Genomic DNA, 18,806 nt, shown 5'->3' on the forward strand with positions numbered 1-18,806 from the left:
CTCTTGTCCCCTCCCCTCCTCTTGTCTGCAGGTAAACGTCCTCACCAGTGCCAGATCTGTAAGAAAGCCTTCAAGCACAAGCACCACCTGATCGAGCACTCGCGCCTGCACTCCGGGGAGAAGCCCTACCAGTGTGACAAGTGTGGCAAGCGCTTCTCACACTCCGGCTCGTACTCGCAGCACATGAACCACCGCTACTCCTACTGCAAGAGGGAGGCGGAGGAGAGGGAGGCGGCCGAGAGGGAGCAGGCAAAGGAGGGAGGAGGAGCAGGAGGAGCAGGAGGAGAAAGAGGAGGAGAAAGAAGAGAGCTGCTGATGAGGAACGCTGCTTACCTGCAAGGGCTCAGATTCCCCGACACGGAGGAGATGCAGGAGGAGAGAGGAGGAGGAGGAGGAGGAACGATCCTAAGGGAGGAAGGAGAAGGAGAAGGAGAAGAGGGAGGAGGAGAAGAGAGAGAAGTGGATAAGGAGGTGACAGACAGACAGGAGGAGGAGAGAAGTTTCAGTTTCAGGGAAGGAGAAGGAGAGGAGGATGAAGGCGACGTGGAGGTTAAAGATGCAACGCAGCAGCAGCAGATGATGATGATGAGGATGGAGGAGGAAGAGGAGGAGGAGGAGCAGGAGGAGGAGCAGGAGGAGCAGGAGGAGGAGGAGGAGGAGAGCTCACAAGGGAAGACGGACGGTCGTGGGTCTCTGCAGGACGACTGACCGACCGACCGACCGACAAACAGACAGAAAAAAGGAATTAAAAAAGAACATTTAGTTCTGTCGCTCAGCTTCTCCTCACAGGGAGGGGCTTTTATTCTGAAGGGTCAGTCGGGGCTTTTATTCTGAAGGGTCAGGGCTTTTATTCTGAAGGGTCAGTCGGGGCTTTTATTCTGAAGGGTCAGGGCTGATTCTTCCTGTGTTGTGGCAACAGTCGGACTGATCTGTGACCTTTGACCCGTCAGGTTGTAATGTGGCGACTAGTCGCTGCAGGAAGCCAAACGAAGCCACCGGCTAATTTTCAAAATAAAATGCACCGTTTCCATGGAAACGATCTGAACAGAAAACACCAGCGTGGCGTCGGTTCTCACTGTTAACTGAATAAATCTACGTTCATACGGTGACGCGTCGTAGCAGACTTTAGCGTTTTTACCGTTTAGACGGGAGCGCCACAACAGAGCGTTTTTACACTTTTTTTAAGCCCCAAAAACGCCGTCGTCGTCTAAACGAAAGGCACATCCCATAAAATATTTAGTTGTTTCCACCTCCACCATATGTGTGAATTTGCAAGATGCCGTGGGTCCTGGTGATTCCCTCCGTCCGGCGGAGCTGGAGGCGCCTCTGACCTCTGACCTCTGATCCAGCGTCTTCCTGTCAGTTAGCATCAGTTAGCATCAGTTAGCTTCGTCCGCTAACTGTTCGATGTGTCCAATCAAAACGTCCAAAAAACGACTTCCTGTTGTTGTTACCACGGCGACGACCGGTGGTTTGACACTGTCTTCCTGCAGCTCTGACGGTGCGTTCACACCGGCCGCGAATTGCCCGCTGAAATATTTGTTTTTACTCGCGGCATTCGCGTGAATATTTTGCTTGAGTTCAATACTTTGAACTCGAGCGAACGGGCGAATTTCGCATTTTCGCTTCATTCGCGTCGCGCCATTCGCGCCACCGGCACAAATTTGCGTCCATTCGTGTCTGTACATTGACATTGTCGAGTTTGCCCGCTGGAATATTTAAGCAACATATCCCTCCAGTCCTCCAGGTGGTCTATTCTCATTCTACCACTCTGAGGGGAGTTGTTCCCCCTTAGAGTGGTAGAATGAGCAGAGACCACGGACTGGAGGGATATGTTGCTTTTATAAAACGGTTACGAATAAAGGCAATATGAAAGAGGGATACGCAATCAATTTCATGTAGTTTTATTTAGCCAGAAATACATATTATCCAATAAAATAGCCTCATTGTGGAAAAACTGTTCCCACCTCTCCAGCTGTTAGCTCCAAGTAGCTCTGTCACTGCTCAGTCCCCTCTACCATTGTTAACCCTCTGGAGGTCAAAGTTCACCTTCAACATGTCAATTACACTACTTTACTACATTTTTTAACATCGTAAAAACATCAGCTGTCTGTTGCTACGGACTGCAACAGTCCGTTGTCATGGATACGTGACAACAACTTCCATTCATACCAGTCATACGTGCCTGTGGCGGAGTGATAGCCTACGCTGTGATAAGGCTTTAGAATAGTAGCCGTGGTAACTGCTCATTATACCACGGTTAACAACCAATCAGATCGCAGGATTTCACCTTTACGTTTTATAATTGTTTTTACTCGCGGCATTCGCGTGAATATTTCGCTTGAGTTCAATATTTTGAACTCGAGCGAACGGGCGATTTTCACATTTTCGCTTCATTCGCGTCGCGTCATTTGCGCCACCGGCACAAATTTGCGTCCATTCGTGTCTGTACATTGACAATGTCGAGTTTGCCCGCTGGAATATTTGTTTTTACTCGCGGCATTCGCGTGAATATTTCGCTCGAGTTCATTCGCGCCGCCGGCACAAATTAGCGTCCATTCGTGTCTGTACATTGACTTTGTATGTAATTTTATCGCGCGAAACATTCGCCTGGCGCCCGGTGTGAACACGCCGTGACACCTGTGACACCACAGATTAATGTAATTAAACCTCCCGGGTCAAAGGTCACAGCTGTCCCACGTCGCGTTGCGTCGGTTGCCATGACGACCAACAGGACCGGTGCTGAGTTGGGTCCTTAGAGAGAGAGAATAAATAAATACTAACTAACCACTGTTAAATCCACATTATGCAAAAAAAAAAAGAGAAAAGAATAAGACGAAGAAAGAGACGCTGTGATGATGTAATGATGATGTAATGATGATGTAATGATGATGTAATGTACAGTATTAAAGGTCTGGACGCTGTGTGTGTGTGTGTGTGTGTGTGGTGCTACCATGTTTTAACTTCCTGTGTCTCGTCGTCGTCGTTGTGTTCGAATCCCGAATCCCGCTGCCCGCTGCCCGGCAGGAAAATGCAAATGCACTCCACTCCCGAATCACTACAAAAATACAAAATAAAAAACCTAAAAAAAGAGAAGAATAATAATAAAAAGGAGGAGAAGGAGGAGAAAATGGCGGCCACTTCCTGTCAGTGTTGTTGGTTTTATTACTGTGACTTTTCATTTGACCTGTTTTACTACTAACCTCCAGACTCTGCTTTTATACGTCCTATATACATATAAATGTACATGTAAAGGAGCATTTCAACCTGTGTGATCGGCTGTGAGTCTTAATTAAGCCGGAGCGAGAATAAAGCCTTATTATATGCAAACCCTCTCACCTGTAAAGTGCCATCCCATAGTCTCGCCTGTGGTCCGTCAGTATTGTAGCTTAGACAGTAGTTTAGTTTACACGTGTTTGTGCAATTCTCTCTGTTTTTTCTTTGTTTTTTGTTCCATCACAGTGTTTTTTCTTGTCAGTATTAAATATTTTTTCTGTTTTGTTTTGTTGAATTCCAACACAAATTTACCATTTTTATTTATGTGACTCATTTTATAATACCTAATTTTATTTATTTCATACTGTAGTGTACAGTATAAGAGTTCCTCACACATAGATATATTTTAGTAAAATGATTCTGTCATTGACTTATTGGAAGAAATAAAATATGAAAAAAAGGGTGTTTATGGTGTTTAACCAAATTTTTAATTTTTTAATTTTGTTCTGTTTTTTTTTATTTCTTTTTGTCTTTTTCATTGAAACTACTGGAAATTCTAAATTTGGGGAACTTTTGATACGATGATTATTGTGAAAACACTGTATTTTTGAAGTAAGATCCACTTTATTCATCCCACTGGAGAGACTAACGATGATGATGATGAAGGAATTCCTGCAATGTCTGAAGTATTACTATTATTATTATTGAATTTTTAATTTCTCTTGGAAATGACCATGCTCGAATAAATGTAGCCAAATTAAATTTTAATAAAGCTGTGTTATTCTTCTTGTAGCTCTGCAGCCGTGTCTCATTCATCAACACCCGGCAGCATAAACTGTTTTATTTTCTGTAAAAAACTAAAAAAGACTGAACAGAAATGAACAGATTTCTGTGGAGAGGAGCAGAACGATGCAGGTCCATGTTTAGTTTAGTTTAGTTTAGTTTTTAGAACAATATAGCACTGGGATAATAAATACAAACATGGGAAATAAGAAACAGGCTACATCCATTTTATTTTTCTGGGGTCTGATAAAGGGAAAGTTCTAATAAATGTTGATATAGCCCAGATGTTGTGCATTTTAGGGGAGTCACAAAATATAGAAATCTCTGTCAAGAAAGTGGAAAATATGGGTTAACATTTAGAAATGTAGAAATATTTTGCGAATATTGTGAGGTTATTAGGATAAATTCCAGTTTTGAGTCCTTTAAAATGACACAAACCTGATATCACTGTAGCCTATAGTTACTTTAGACAGAGACTAATTATTATGCAAGTCTGTGGAAGACTCAATGATTAATTAATGATGAACCAGGATTAACCAGGGTTATTACACCGCTCCATTTCTTTTTGAAAAATATAAAATCAAGGGGTTTTCTTAGAAGATTTACTTTTATGAATATGAAATGTTGCAAGAAATAAAAACAGATTTATTAAAAAGTAACATTTTCCTTCTCTCTCAGGGTAACTATGGAAACCAAAAACAACATTTTCCCAAAGTAAAATTAAACCTATAGTGAGAGAGTCAACAATACATTTGCTAAGGTGTTTTTTCGTGTGAGAGCAAAGCCAGAACAAATGAACTTGAATCTTTGCAGCTTTTTTTTTTTTTTAAACAACTTTATTGACAGCAAGAGTATACACAGGACTGAATACAGTTAGAGATTAAATAAGTGTATGTATACGACATTATTACACAACCAAACCATCATAAATATGCCAGGGGATGACAGCAAGACAGAAAAAACATAAACTTAAATCAATATGTTGTAAAGTTTACAGAGATCAGACGTTTTAACAGCTTTTTATTCTCACAATCACAGAGGGAGGAGATATACTGACCAACATGCAGACAGTTTGGCTTCTTACCAGAACATTTAGACTCATGTATATAAAATTTGGATAAAATAATTAACAAGTTAATCATATAAAACTGAGAATTTAGTTAAAAAAAAAAAATCATATCCAGTGAAGCCAAACGAAACATTTTTCCAGCATAAATTAAACTGGGGGTGAATATGATCAGTGATAAAGCTCCAGTTGTCTGGTGTGTCGGCCAGACCAGAATAAATGAACCAAGGTTTTTTTTTTTCTTTCAAAAAACTTTATTGAAAGTGACCAGCACATACAAATGCAAATACCATACAATACGTTGTTGCTGGTGTAAACATCAACACAACACCGAGAGAGAACAAAACATTAACAAAGAGATGAGAGGTGAAGGGGAAAAAAGAAAAAAAGGAGAGAGAGAAAAATAAAAATAATATTAGCAGCAATAAAAGTAAGTAAATAGTAATAAAATAAAGAGGTGCGAGAATAAATGATCAGATTACGTAAATACCTTAAAAGTACAGCATACACTCAGAGTTTTGATCGCTCTTTTGTTCTGTGAGGGGGAAACTGTTGAAATATACTGTTCCATTTCTTTCATAAACACAGTGAAGTTTGGTTTTTTGCTTGTGAATTTACATTTGTGAATGTGAAATTTAGCTATAAACAGTAAAATCAAATTAATAAGGAAAAAAGCATCCTCATTTTTACAGCTGTGTTCATAACAACCAAATAAAACATGTTTATAGTATAAGACAAGGTCTGGGAAAATACAGGCAACTATAAATCTATTAATCTCATTCTACAGATCATGAGTAAAGTCACAGCACCAACATAGATGAGAAGATGTTTCAGGAAGAGCTTCACAGAAGGAGCATTTCACATCAATATCATTCAACTGAACCAAGGTTTCGTTGACACTTTAAATCGACGTCATGACGTACGGGAACGTGCGTGTGTCGTCATGACGCCGGGCGGAAGCAGAGATGCAGCAGTGTGAGGTGAGTGTTGTTGACTCCACGTGAGAGAGTTGTTTACACCGGAGTTTCTCCCCGGTAGAGGGACCGGGGGGGCTGACGGTCTCCGGTTCCACGGGAGATAGAACCGGCTGGTACCGGCTAGAGGAGAAGCTGTTGTTGTTGTAGTTGTTAGCTAGCTGTTAGCTGTTAGCCGCTAGCCGCTAGCCGCTGCTAGCCCCCCTCCTCCCCTCATTGAAACAGCAGCAGTGAAACTCATCAGATATAATACATCCATGGTGAAACTGTGTTGACCCAGTGTTGGTGTCTCAGTTTCATCCACCGCTCACTGTTTTTTTAATTTATTTTTTTTTTAAACTTTATTGCCTTTATTTTTATTTTTATTTAACCTTTATTTAACAGAGAGGTGAAGACAGAAAGTTTAAGGGTGTTTTATGCACATTACAGTAACAGGGAATTAACATCACAAATGAAAACAAATCAACACATCTTGAGATTGGGTCTCATCTGTCACACAAATAGCACTGTAAAGGGTATTGCACATATTTTATCTGGTTCTGTATTCCAAATAAAGGTATATATTTTAGATAGTAATAGTGTATAAGAGTCTTAAGTGATATAATGGGTAACTGGGGTCCTGCACCTTCTCATAAAAACAGGTAGGCCTACTTTTAGCTGTAATTGGGCCGTCATATATTCCATCATGTAGACATGTTTTACTCTCTGTAACCACTGAGTGATCATGGGGGGGTCAGACAGTCTTCATCCAATTTATAGTCATCATTTTTCTTGCAATCATCAACAAAACATGTAATATATAACATTGTTCTGTGGTAAACAGGAAACACATCTAATAGAAATAACAAAGAGTCCATAGGAAGTTCCACTGCCAAAGTCACCGCTCACTGTTCATTCAACCATTCAATATAACAACTTTACCTTTTTAAGACGTTGATTTTCACCTTTCTGACCAGTTCAACGTTGATCTAAAGACTCTTTGTGTCTTATTGAAACTGATCAGGGAGAACTTACCAACAATACACTATCTAATACTATATAATACAATACAGTATATAATACTATATAATACAATAGAGCATCTCCACTGGTCTCAGGTCAGTCTGAATCAGCCTCTCTGTCCTCTGGTTGTGTTAACACATAGTAGTGTTTCTACACAGGAAATCTTTTATTCATTAGTGTAATGTGTGAGCTGCTAGACGTTAATGCACCAATGGAAACTGTGATTTGTGCACTAAAAATAATAAATATTAGTCTATAAGCTCAGATAGAAGCTGTGACATCATGAGGCTGTAACTTACATCTCTTAGTTTATATGCTATGAACTAACACCAACAGTCATGTTTCTCCCTTTAACCAGTGTAAATATGTCATTATGAGCAGTGTTACATCCACAATATAATACATTACATATTATTAGTTACTGTCATTTAAAAGTACTTAGTTACATTACAATATTACTGTCTCTTTCAGCCTGTAAGCTATGATAATAATAACAATCATTAAAGTAGCCGGCGCTGCTGGGGAAAGCCCTGTTGTCATGGTGATGATGATGAAGGTGGAGGTGGTGACATCCAGAGTTGGGCAAGTTACTTCAGAAAAGTAATTAGTTACAGTTGCTAGTTACTTTCCCCAAAAGTAGTAGAGTAGAGTTAGTAATGGAGTTAAAGAATGTCAACATGTCTAACTCAGTTTATCTGGGACTAACCAACCGACTCACTCAGTCAGTCAGTCAGTATCCCTCCACAGTAACTCTGTATCACTCCGCCAGCAGCTGATTGGCTCAGCAGCTGATTGGCTCAGCAGCCTGACCAATGAGGAGCTGGATGTAATGTTGATGTAACGTAAGAGGAACTGAACAGGATTATTACCGTGGTTCCAGGGAGAATGGAGCGTCTCCTGGCTGAAAACCAACCTTACAGGCTATATAATAATATTTGTTCTGAGGCTGAAGAACGTTACTGTTTTAGTCAATGTAGTTTATGTTCAAATTAGGGCCAATGGCGTGAGTTTGTGGAAATATTGTAGAGAAATTTCTGGAAAAAATACTTTTTTTTTTAGAAAAAAACGATAAAAATTCTCAAAAAAAAAGGTTTTTAAAAAGATTCTAGAAAAAAAGTGGTAACATTTCTCAAAAAAAATATATAAAAAAAGTGGTAAAATTTCTCAAAAAAAATCAAATAAAAAAAGTGGTACAATTTCTCAAAAGTTTAAAAAGAAATTCTAGAAAAAGTGGTAAAACTTCTCCAAAAAATAAAAAATTAGTAAAAAAAAAAATTCTGAAAGTGAACTGAACGGGTCAAGTGACGCTAATGAGGGAGAATCTCACTGTCAGTAACGCTGACGGCGTTGTCGTGGCGTTGTCACGGCGTTGTGACGGCGTTGTAACAGTAACTTATTGATTACTGACTGAAACAGGTGACGGCGTTCTGACTAGGGCTGACCAGATTATCATATTTTGATAATCGAAGCTTCGGGGACGTAAAATCGATTTTAATCGAAGCTTCGACGGCCGGGGGGGTGCGCGACCGTAACGTCTGACTGGGGGGGGGGTGGGGGGGGGGGGGGGGGGGGGGGGGGGCGATCGTAGTGGAAATAATGAAAGTAATGGCAAACAAACACTACAGATCTCCAAAATCAGGCAGGTTTCCAGGATGCCAAGTCGCCTACTCATTGTAATGTAACAATTGACCTCTGGCTAAGCCCCGCCCCCTCCACTCACTCGGACAAAGAGTCAACATTCGGTGACAGTTGCTATGGCAACAGCTGTCACCGTAGAGACATTTATTTCACAGGAGAGACAGAAAGATTAAATATCATGTTGAAGTCACCAAAACTTCACTTAGCTTTACTGCTATGGCTGCCGATAGCGACGGGCTAACTTCTGTTAGCCTGTCTATGGAGTTTTACATTATACGTTAGCATTAAGCTAGCGGGCTTTATGCTTAGTTGTGATGCTGGCTAACATCTAAACATCTCTGACAATATGTTGCCTCAAATACGTTGTTGACTTAACTTAGAACAGATGTAGACATCCTTGTTAAGTTTATCCAGGTTTAGTTGGTGTTGTGGTCTACTGCATAACTTTATCCAGAGCAGACACTTCTCTGGGTTGAGATGTGGCTTGGGAAAAGGTAAAAAAATCCCCCCCGTGGCCTCTCAGGATACCTAGTGTCAGAGTTACATGTACCCCATGAACACCGTTTGACCATTTAAAACTTAAAATGTCAAGAAAAAACATAAAAAACGAATGAAAACTGACTAACTGCAATGCATTTCAATGGACGTGGAAGCAGAGAATGTCCCAGTGTATGGGCTAGCTATGAGCACTGTGATTGGCTCATCGCGTTTGGGGGCGTGGCTTAGGAAAAAAAGGAAGAAAAAAAAAACCAATCGATCACGGACTTCATGATCGATTACCATGGCAACGAACGAAGCTTCGAAGCTTCGATTTTTTGGGGTCACAGGGCTCCAGACTAACTGTGTTGACTAGGAGCACAGTGAACCCCTAACTTAACATTTTAGCAGCGCAAACAGGAAATTCACAATTCCTCAAATTTTCACTGTATTACTGATAAATACTTTGATAAATGCAGAAACTATAATGTTTAGACACACACCTTGTGGTAAACTCATCCTAGAACAGACCCCCCCCCCCCCCCCCCCCCCGCGTGTAGGACAGCCCCTGTAGTTTGACCTCCTTGTCTGTTGACCCTGACTGAGCCACATGTGCACAGACTCCTTGGCATCAAACTCGTTGAGAGACCCTGACCCCCCCCCCCCCCCCCCCCCCCCCCCCCCCGCACGGTCAAAACAAATCTATCAATCAACAATCATTAAATAATCATTTCCGTATGGGAGCCTAGTCTGTGCAGCGCTGTTCTGCAATGCAACGCAAGTCAAGCTGCTTTGTTGCCTTGTGACGATTTGAGTATCACTGCTGAGAGCGCGAGCATATTATGGGATGTTTAAAGGTGTACAGAAACGGCCGTTTGTCCTGTTTGTCGCGCCGAGTTGTCCCGAGCTGCAACACCAGTTTACCCGAGTAAGGAAAACGAATTTGATTGGTCGTTATCGAACGGGCGGGATATTCAAAGCTTGGGGCGAGACCGAGCTCCGTGTGTGTGTGTGTGTGTGTTGTGTGTGTGTGTGTGTGTGTGTGTGTGTGTGTGTGTGTGTGTGTGTGTGTGTGTGTGTGTGTGTGTGTGTGTGTGTGTGTGTGTTGTGTGTGTGTGTGTGTGTGTGTGTCTCAGACGTTTGAATGACGGATGATGGATCCAATATCAGTGGCTGGTGAATCGTGAGCAGGCTGATGTATAATCCGTGCACCTGCATTATCCAATGCGAAAAAAAAAATACACACTTTCATCCTGGATTTACTCAAAAATAGAATTTTGCACAAAGTTTGACCTACATCGTCTGAAAGATGAGTTATCACATTAATTTTATGATCCAGAGTGGGCTTAAATTCAGTTTTCTTTTCTGTACACCTTTAAGCAGTCCCTCCAGGAGTTCGCAATGTTGCGATCGCAACAATTAACGCAAATTCAGCCAATCCCCGCAAATGTTTGCGATCTTGCAATTTTGTACAATCACCGCAACTTTTCCGCAAATTGGACCAATTGTCGGTGCTTTCCACAAGTTACACAGCAGAGAGTGCGAGTCTGGACGGAGCGGTGGTTGAAAGTGAGTCCACGGAGGAACGGCGTGGCTGGGCTGACGGCAAGAAACTTGATACAATGTGCACAAAGTGATAAGTAAAGGAACACAAGCTGAGTTGAACGTGTTGAGTGTGTGAGTTGTCCTGGTTGACCACCCGAGGCTGTGTCAACCTCGCAGCACTCGCCGAGGGGGAATCCAGTGAGTGCGCCACTGCAGGGCCGGAGCGGAGCAGCCGGCGGCCAGGTGCCCCTTCCCCCATCCTAAGGCCCTGGCCCTGGACTTGAGTAGCCACCCTCCCCTTTTTATTCAAAGACTGGACTGTTTTAATGGCATTTTAAAACAGTTCTTTTACCACGATTTTTAAACAGACATTTTAAATAAAAGTAAAACAACTTTCAACTCTATGTAATTTTCCTGTGCCTTTCTTAACAAGTGGAAAATTGCTGGTATAACAGGACCTCACATTATTTTGTGACATTTCAAAATTTTTAATTTTCCTTTGATTTTTAATCATTTTAATCATTAATCATCTATTCAGAACAAAATTGCAACTTTTTTTTTGCAACTTTCGCTGTCTCCCGCAATTTAATCGCAACAAAAGCGCTTAAAACATCGCAACATGCACCGCAATTTTTTCAACATGTGGCCGCAAAATCAGGCATTTTAGGCCGCAACAATCACAAAAAAAGCCCGCGAAATCCTGGAGGGACTGTTTAAGGTTTGTAGCGAGCCGTCGGAAGAAAAAAAAAATATCGTGTGGACAGACGTCTCCTCAGAGGTGTAGAGAAGAGAAACACACGTTTCTTTTCACACAGTAGCCAATCACAGTGGTCATTAAAAAAATAAAAATAAAAATCGGCAAATTTACTGGTCGCACATGCACGAGTAGATGAAGAATTTACTCGCATTGTATCAAATTTTAGTTGCAAAATGCGACCATTTAGTGGCAGTCTGGAGCCCTGCTGTGAGTGAAACAGGTATCGTCGTGGTAACGGCATTGATCTTATATATATATATATATATATATATATATAATATATTCTTGATATATATATTCAAAAACTTAAAGCAGAAGTAAGCGATCCGGTGGTTTTGGCTAATGCTGCGTTCCAGGCAGGCTTTTGAAACCGTAAATTACAGCTTCAAGTCACGACTTACGACTTTGTAGCGTTCCAGGCAACCCACTCGTGTTTCTCCGACCTGTTTTACCTGTGAAAGTCACTATAACGGCCACTCGTAACTTCTGACCCGTGAACTCGTACCAGATCGAACTGGTACCACTTCACAGGTCGGAAAAACACCAGTTACGAGTTGCCTTGAACGCACCATAACGTCTTGTCAGCCGATGGAGTTAGCAGCCCCCGCCCTCGTCATGGATCTATTGGTCCTCGTCCCTACGTCACCACATTCAGGCGCATCCCTTGGCTGCACACACAGAGAGGACTGCCCCTTTATGCCGTTCTCTCTCCTCATTGGATAAAGGTTGTAGGATACAAGGAAAGTTTTCTCCTGGGCTCAGAGCAGAGCAGAGTGACTGACAGACCCGTGTTTCAGACCAAACACTCTATAGAAGTGATTGCTGTCGGAAGATACAACTATTTAAGACTTAGATTAACACAAACATTCACCTGACTTCTGATTTAATGTGGTGGTTCCCTTTATGTTTTCACAACTTTTGGAATAAAATATCAGTTAATCAATACACGAGCGCCCGTGCTTTTCATTACAATAGCTACATAAACATAAAGTAGTAGCTAGTAGCAGGATGCCGCCAGGGGTGCCTTAGTTTTCTGTTTTAGCTCCGTAGGGGCGGGTAGCCGATATGGTTGACGGTGTTGCCACAGTAACTCATTGATTACTGACTGAAACGACGGCGTTGATCTTCACGCTGTTATTCCCATCAGCGATGACATCACGGCGAGGCAGCAGGATCTTCCTCCTACGGCTTCATGACTCATCCTCATTAACCCTTCACTGCTCTGTGTGTGTGTGTGTGTGTGTGTGTGTGTGTCTGTCTGTGTGTGTGTGTGTGTGTGTGTGTGTCTCTGTGTGTGTGTGTGTGTGTGTGTGTGTGTGTTGGGGGGGCCCCGGGGAAGCGCTGACATTAACCCTTTGTTTCCTGTGAGCTGCAGGGCTGCAGGGTGTATGTGTGTGTGTGCGTGTGTGTGTGTGTGTGTGTGTGTGTGTGTGAGATGAGTGTGAGCGTGAATCCCCTGCTGTAGTTCTGGGGTTTCCCTGGACTCGGTTTAAGGTGGAATGATGAGTTCTGTTCTCTCACATTCACTAACACACGTCGCACGCACCCACGCCGCTCCTTCACCTTCATCTACGACTTTCATCCTCCTCTTCATCCCTCTCTCCTCCATCCCTCCTTTATTCTGTCAGCTCATAGTTTTCATTAAAGGCCCAGTCTGTAACTTATTTGTCTTTTTATGATCAAAAATCCAACCTGTCTTTCATAAATCTGTATTTGACTGAAGGTGAATCACAGCTGCATCCAAATGAAAGCTTTCTGGTCCCTTAGACCAGTGCTTCTCAACCTTTTGTACATCAAGGACCCCTAGATAGACACAGATTAGACCACGGACCCCCATTGGACAAAATCTAGAAGTAAACACCAGAAATACATTACAGAACTTTACTTTTTTATACTTTTAAATTAGGGCCAATGAATTTTTGGAAATATTATAGAGAAATTTCTGGAAAAAAGTGGTCCAATTTCTCCAAAAACATTCAAACATTTCTAGGAAGAAGTGGTAAAAATGCTCAAAAAAAAGTAAAAAAAAAAAAAAAAAATTCTTAAAAAAAAAAAGTGGTGAAATTTTTTTGTGAAAAAAATGTTCAAAATAAGAAAGTAACATTTTTCTAGAAAAATGTGGTAAAATTTCTAAAACAAAAAAGTAAAAAAAAAATCTAGAAAAAGTGGTAAAATTAAAAAATAAAAATAAAAAACTTCCAGAAAAAAGTGGTAAATTTTCAAGAAATAAATTGGGGACCAACTTCAGGTCTCTCAAGGACCCCTAGGGGTCCCCGGACCCCAGGTTGAGAACCACTGCCTTAGAATGAGTCGTTACAAGTCGTTACAAACACATAAGTGGGCGACGCACCGAACCGAGGCGGCCATGTTGCATCGTGACCGTAGGTAACCACGGAAACGGCCTGTTAAAACCGTCACCACTGTGTAGTGTGAGGAAGGACGGAGGCACCGGTGTTGCATTCAGGTGCAGTCAGGCAGACGGCCGTCGACTCGGCAAACCAACCGGATGTCATTTTACTAAAACAATACCACATCACCATGACAACATGTTGTCCTGTTACATGCAGCGTCTGTTGTCTGTCTGACGTCTGCCCCATTTCACCTGAATGCAACATCAAGAATACGTTCAGATATGCAACCGCACCGCTAGATGGGATGGGAACTCCTACATATTATCCACCACTTTATTTTCCCATGATCCATTGCGTCACACCACAACAGAAGTGGGTTTTAGTAGCAGTCTAGCGAGCGGCTAACTGGTAGCGTTAGCGGCTAACTGGTAGCGTTAGCCACCGGTTCTAGCGAGCGGCTAACTGGTAGCGTTAGCCACCGGTTCTAGCGAGCGGCTAACTGGTAGCGTTGGCGGCTAACTGGTAGCGTTAGCGGCTAACTGGTAGCGTTAGCCACCGGTTCTAGCGAGCGGCTAACTGGTAGCGTTGGCGGCTAACTGGTAGCGTTAGCGGCTAACTGGTAGCGTTGGCGGCTAACTGGTAGCGTTAGCGGCTAACTGGTAGCGTTAGCCACCGGTTCTAGCGAGCGGCTAACTGGTAGCGTTAGCGTCTAACTGGTAGCGTTAGCCACCGGTGTAGGTACCAAATGTGGGGGCTCCGGGCTGCCAAAACCGTTTTGACTAAATCTGATGTTTGTGAAGTCTATAAAACGAATTATTGAACAAACATTACTATTTCTGTGTGCACGTTTTTGTAATTAGTCATGGTTATCGTAGTTGTTAGCTTAGCTGCTGCTGACAGCTAACAGCAGTAGCTAAGCTAACAGCAGGACGTCAGCTGTCAAAACCCTCCCGTTGTGGGACACCACATGAAACTACTCCAGTTAGCTCAGTCATGTTGGAACTAGGATATCCGCTGGAGAAAATATTTTTTCATGGACCGTTTATTGGGTTATTTAAGTCACTGCTAACGGCTAACAGCTAACGGTTAGCCCGGCTAACGTTAATTTAAAATCAGGGATGCAAACGGGTCAGGACCAAAAAAGAGAGGAATTTCCCGGGGGGGGGGGGGTGCTCACCATTAACAAATCACGGAAAAGTCAATTTCCAGTAGTTCAACCCCAACCAAGTATTGATTGATTATAGATGGACATAGTTTTCAGAAGGCCAACATTTCTATATTGAAAATGCTTTTAAAAAAAATTTCCTTAGCAATATTTCCATTTTGGAGATACTGAATTTTAGGTCTTCACTGAATGTTAGTCATAATTATTACTATTAAAATAAACTGAATAAATAAAGACATAGGATGTTTCATTCAGTGTGTAATGGACATATAGGCCTATATAATGTGTTAGTTTCACTTTAATTGAACACATTCTACATCGCGGAGGCGACGTCTTTCCACTCAGGGCTTCCTTCACCTCTGAAACGGGGCAGAGCTCCGTGGAAACACCTGCCTGACACAGCAACGTAGGGAACCGTGCATGTCCGCGGCCACAGCTCCACGGTGCACGGGGGAAAAAAAAAACGGCGTCGCCGTCGCACCGACTGCACGCGGATACGCGCCGCTTTAATGAGCGCGCATGTCGCGTCTACATTGGAGGTCGGCTGTTATCAGTATAATCAGAGACCATGAATGAGTTCGCCTCATGTGATTGTCACTGTCAGCCTGTTAGAGAAACATTTTACTGACCCCAGCTGAGACGCTGAGACCCCCCTCCCCCCCCCCCCCCAAAACAAAAACTCTTCGGATCTGAACGATTCACACAAGTCACCTAATTGGTCATGAAAAAAGCGAGTTTCGCTTTTCGGCGCGCTGTTTGCATCCATGTAAAATGTAATGAATGGAGTGTCATGGCGACACCCAGCGTCGTTCTCCGGAAAGTTGGTGGATACCTTTAAACAACTCGTCCTCTCTCTTGTTCTTCCACTCTGTTTCATCTTCATCTTCATCATCTTCATCTTCATCATCTTCATCTCCATCTCCATCTTCATCATCATCATCATCCTCATCATCACTGTTATTCTCCGTCTGGTTGAGTTCCTACAGGTCGTGTAGTGGTGGAGTGGGGGAGGGGGGAGGGGGGAGGGGGGTCGAGGCCTGAACCACTTTGGACCTCATTTCTTATTTAACAAAAGGTCACCACCACCACAATCAGCCCCCCCCCCTCCCCACCTCCCCCCCTCAGACACATTCACATTCACATCTTCATATTTTCATATTCCAGATTATGCAGCAGCAGCATTCAGGAGGTAAATTGGCCCCGGAGGGGGGGGGGGGGACAATGGGGGACAATGGGGGACAATGGGCCACATTAGGCCGAGTCTCCAATCAGATTCTCCTTCTATTGAGGCGTCAGCAGGACCCTGACCCCCCCTCTACCCCCCCCACCCCCCTCTTCTGTCTATCTGCCCCGGCTGCAGATTGAACAGCTCATTTCCTGCTGATAGAGACGAGAAGAGCAGCAGCAGATAGGGACGATGGAGACGAGCTGCTGCTGCTGCTGCTGCTGCTGCTGCTGCTATTGTGGCAGATAAACGCTGTGTGTGTGTGTGTGTGTGTGTGTGTGTGTGTGTGTGTGTGTGTGTGTGTAAGAAGGGTAGGCGAAATAAGCGATAGCTTCAGCCTGATGCCTTTTCGGTTTGGCTCTTTATAGTTGAACTGATGTTTTCTGTTGGACTTTTAATTTTGAATGACCTGACCCAAATAAACAAGTTTTCATTCATTCATTAAAGAGAAAACAAAACAAAACACCAACTCTCTAACAGTAAGTGTGGTCCCCCCCCCCCCAGGCCCCGCCCCCCCCCGGCAGCGTGCTGCTGCTGGAGCCGTTCTACGGCGGCTCTCACCGCCAGCTGGTCGACCTGCTGAGGGACAACGTCCCCGGCTGCTGCGTCTTCACGCTGCCCGCCAAGAAGTGGCACTGGAGAGCCAGGACGGCCGCGCTGCACTTCAGCCTGACGGTCCCCGCCGCCGGCCCACAGCTCAGGTCAGGCTCCGACATCACCACCGTGACCCTCTGACATCACCACGTGACCCTCTGACATCACCGTGACACCACAGATCAATGCTCTTCAGACCAAGGAGCTGCTCCTACAGAATAAAACAAATATTAGGAGGCCAGTAAATATAGATGGACAAATGGTCCAAATGGTCGATGATTTTAAATATTTGGGCACATACATCGACAGTAGTCTTACCTTCCAAATCAATACGGATCATGTCTTTAAAAAATGCTCACAACGCCTCCACTTGCTACGCAAGCTGAACAGTTTTGGAGTGAGTCAAAGTATTTTAGAAACAGTGTATAAGAGCCTGGTGGAAAGTATCTTATCATTTAACATGATCATGTGGTACAGAAACCTGAATATTAAAGGAGAAACAAACTGCAGAGAATAGTGAACTTGGCCTCTAAGAGTTTAGGGAAGCCACAGAAACATTTGAGCTGGACAACATTCTGGATCTGGTTCTGGATCTGGTTCTGAGTGATGTGGTCCTGGTCCTGTCCCCAGGGTGCTGTTCTGCAGCTCGGTGCTGAACCTGTGTGAGCTGGTGGCCCTCAGACCGGACCTGGCCCGGCTCAAGAAGGTGCTGTACTTCCACGAGAACCAGCTGGTCTACCCGGTCCGCAAGGACCAGGACCGGGACTTCCAGTACGGCTACAACCAGATCCTGTCCTGGTAGGTGTCTGTGTGTCTGTGTGTGTGTGTGTGTGTGTGTGTGTGTGTGTGGTTGTGTCCTAAACCCCTCCCTCATTCCCTCCTCCCTCCTCCCTCCTCCCTACTCTCTATATAGTGAATTCAATATAGTGACTCACTGGTCAAATAAAAAACACTTTCAGACACGACTCCTCCGCACAGTTAATGACGTATTACGTCGCGTAATTAAAACGTTCCAACCGCGATCGTAACGGCCGGCGTAGTTACCATGGATACAACCATGGTAACGGCCAGTGTAGCATAGACCTACGGGTGTATATTAGGGATGTGGAGATTCACCGATTCATATCGGTGGTCCGATATAAACGTATGCAATGCGACTGCACCGGTAGATTCAGGCTACATCGGACATAATTTATGGTTGAATTTGCGATGCATCTCTTCTAGCCTTCTACATCGGTAAATTCCATGGTTAAATCGATCATTTAATTTTCGAGGCAACCTGAACGCACCACCGCGGAGCCGTGCGCAGCCTCCTGCTCCTGACAGGTAGCAGCAGCAGCAGCAGCAGCAGCAGCAGCAGCTGTAGTCAGAGCCGCCAAGAAAAGTAAACAGTCTGAGTGAGGCGGCGGGCCAATGGTCAATACTCGGCTGTCAGCGGCTGGAACTAGGAGCAGGGCCGTGGTAGTAGTTCTGGTTGTAGTGAGCTGGGAAGCGGTGGTAGCCGTGGATGCTAACCGCTAGTTAGCGGTAGCGGTTAGCATCCGGACAGCTAGCAGGGCTAGTACAGTAGCTCTGCTACTCTGCTGCACGCAGCCACACCTGAGCTTTGTGAGCACTGGCTGGAGAGAAAACACAGACTCTTCACCCAGAAATGTCCCATGCACAACAAAACATCTGTGACTTGTCTCTTTTAAGTTGTTTTGTGAAGCACTTTGTAAACTTGTGTTTTTAAAGGTGCTATATAAAGAAAGTTATTATTATAACATAGCAAAAGACCAAACTGCAGAGGTGCCACAAGACTAGCCCATATGATTAAACTGGATTTCATTTCTACCATTTATATCCTCTAGACTTTATCTTTCAAATATAATTTATTGGTTTGCCCTGTAAAAATTAACCAAATATAGGCTACATCCCTCAAATTGATACAGAGAGTAAAGCAGAATGGTATTGAGGTAATAAACTTGATGTGGGAAGAAACTCTCATATCGTAACGGTATCAAACATCATATC

General features: G+C 43.5%; 2 protein-coding genes across 2 annotated transcripts in view; both read left to right on the top strand.

Annotated features, from left to right (window-relative positions):
* zeb2a (zinc finger E-box binding homeobox 2a) overlaps positions 1–1,446 on the top strand; it is a 69,363-nt gene extending 67,917 nt beyond the window's left edge. Inside the window, exon 10 of the mRNA XM_085772872.1 lies at positions 32–1,446. Within this exon, the coding sequence (XP_085628998.1) occupies positions 32–708 (677 nt within the window). The 3' untranslated portion in view covers positions 709–1,446. The remainder of the gene's footprint in view (positions 1–31) is intronic.
* Positions 1,447–6,030: 4,584 nt separating this feature from the next.
* qtman (queuosine-tRNA mannosyltransferase) overlaps positions 6,031–18,806 on the top strand; it is a 42,706-nt gene continuing 29,930 nt past the window's right edge. The window contains exons 1-3 of the mRNA XM_085772873.1: positions 6,031–6,045; positions 16,704–16,900; positions 17,424–17,591. Of these exons, the coding sequence (XP_085628999.1) occupies positions 6,031–6,045; positions 16,704–16,900; positions 17,424–17,591 (380 nt within the window). The remainder of the gene's footprint in view (positions 6,046–16,703; positions 16,901–17,423; positions 17,592–18,806) is intronic.

Source organism: Trachurus japonicus, unplaced genomic scaffold (genome assembly GCF_045865225.1).
Source record: "Trachurus japonicus isolate A0001 unplaced genomic scaffold, Traja_1.0 AP031020.1".
In the NCBI taxonomy this organism is placed as follows: Eukaryota; Metazoa; Chordata; class Actinopteri; order Carangiformes; family Carangidae; genus Trachurus; species Trachurus japonicus.